At 45.5% G+C, this 1,823-nt stretch overlaps 1 protein-coding gene across 4 annotated transcripts in view; it reads right to left on the reverse strand.

The window, feature by feature from the left end:
* The window catches only part of ephx2 (epoxide hydrolase 2, cytoplasmic), a 35,577-nt gene that overhangs the window by 25,898 nt on the left and 7,856 nt on the right, over positions 1-1,823 (reverse strand). For 2 of the 4 annotated variants that reach the window (XM_020592298.1, XM_020592301.1), the window contains exon 1: positions 1,010-1,792. The exons of the other annotated variants lie outside the window; for them this stretch is intronic. In XM_020592298.1, coding sequence (XP_020447954.1) covers positions 1,010-1,113 — 104 coding nt within the window. In that variant the 5' untranslated portion in view covers positions 1,114-1,792. Of the gene's footprint in view, positions 1-1,009; positions 1,793-1,823 lie in introns of those variants that run through there. 4 annotated transcript variants of the gene reach the window in all.

Below are 1,823 nucleotides of genomic sequence, written 5' to 3' on the forward strand. Positions count from 1 at the left end.
GAGTGGGAAGCTAGTACACTTTGTTCACACACACACTAAAGACGTGTATAAAAATCAGCTTTCTTAAATGCTGTGACTTTTCCAGGTAATCATTACTATTACCTGCCCTGGGCAAACACTAAGCCAGTGGTTGTGGTTAATTCATTCTGGGAGGACATCAGCCACCGCCTGGACACGGTCAACATCATCCTCTACATTACTCAGCACCTGGTAGTACTGCACTAACCTCTGTAATCATCAAAAACTTGATTTGAGTCATTCCCTGTAGGTTTGACGACATTACTGTGTTTACATACTAATATTTAATGTGCATGTGCCGGCGTGAGATGCTTAGAGGTGTCCAGAAATTGGGTCGTCGGGGCCCTTATCTTCGACTGCTGCCTGATCCACTGTGCACCAGCTCCTTAACAATCCTTCTGCAGGTGGTGGGCCCATGGGAGGACGTCCACACATCACTAGTTCGGGATAAGCCCGGCCAGGCCCTGTGAGGGGATGAGCCGCTCTTAGTCTGACCTGTCACCTAGGACCCGTTTGCCTTGGGAAACCCTACCAGGGGCATATAGCCCCCGACAACACAGCTCCTAGGATCATTCGGGTACTCAAACCCCTCCACCACAATAAGGTGGCGGTTCAAGGATGGGGGTGAGCTCCGTGATGCCTGATTATTCTGCTGCAAGGTGTGTAATATGTGCGAATCAGTGCAAAACACAAGATACTTCTGTGTGTGCACAAATAATTTGGTGTCCATTTATTTCTGGCCATGTAGTTCCTGTGTGCCTGTCCTCTAAACCTGTTTGCAGTTGCTCGACAGAGGGTTTGTGTTTGCTCCACATGCAGCCCTGACTGCCACAGACACACCAACACCTCACAAACACATTCTTAGGTTACTCTGCAGCAGTGGTATGTTGTTCCACAGCTTTCTATATTCAAGCTATGATGCATAACATTTGAAGAGAAATAATACTTTGGACACCTAGCTCAGATTTTCTGCAGTGCACAGTCTCCTTACCGAGGTAGGTTTTGCAAATCTTCTGTCTTTTGCAAAACAGCATCGGGTCGTGATGAGACAGTGACTCCCCAGAAGTTAAATAAGACGGCTTTCTTCTCAGGCATCTCGTCTGAGTGTGAGGGATGGGAAGAGTTCCTGCTCTCTCTGCTGCTGCACACTGTGTGTGTGTGTGTCAGCAAGGTAAACTCTGCCCTTTGCACTGAGCAGGTCCTCCAATGCGTCCTATGAGCTTACGCACACGTGATATACTCCTGTGCCAGAGTGCACATAACTTTTTATCCACAGTTACATGGTGCACATGGGAAACCTGCTTAAAATAACTTGTTGTATCACACAGATCTGCTACTGATCTCAGCACAGCTCAGCAGTTTATTAACAGGAATACTGGCAGCAACAGAGCTGCAGAGGATTATTTCTTACAGTTGTTCAAAGTGGTTGAAACCATGTTTAAGCTGAAAGATAATCAAGAACATTTGTCATGATCATCTTGTTTTAATGATAATGTTACAGGTATCAGAATATAACACCTGTAGGCAGATGTATATATCCTGGAATACAGGAAAGGAATAATTAGGCAGGGAGACGTGGCTTCACTTCGCTGAGTTCTCCGCCATTATGAGAAAAACCCAGCGAAGCACGCTAGATGGCTGCAGTCCATCGGGTAAGCCAGCCTCACACTGCCACCTACTGGTGAAAAAAAGTATTGTCCTATCCAACACTGGGTTATGTCATGTTTTGAGAAAACAAGATGTTTACATGAAAAATGCACATTTACCATTAATGCCATTATATACATTCAAACTAATGTGATCAC

This window comes from Monopterus albus, unplaced genomic scaffold (genome assembly GCF_001952655.1).
Source record: "Monopterus albus unplaced genomic scaffold, M_albus_1.0 scaffold16.1, whole genome shotgun sequence".
NCBI lineage: Eukaryota > Metazoa > Chordata > Actinopteri > Synbranchiformes > Synbranchidae > Monopterus > Monopterus albus.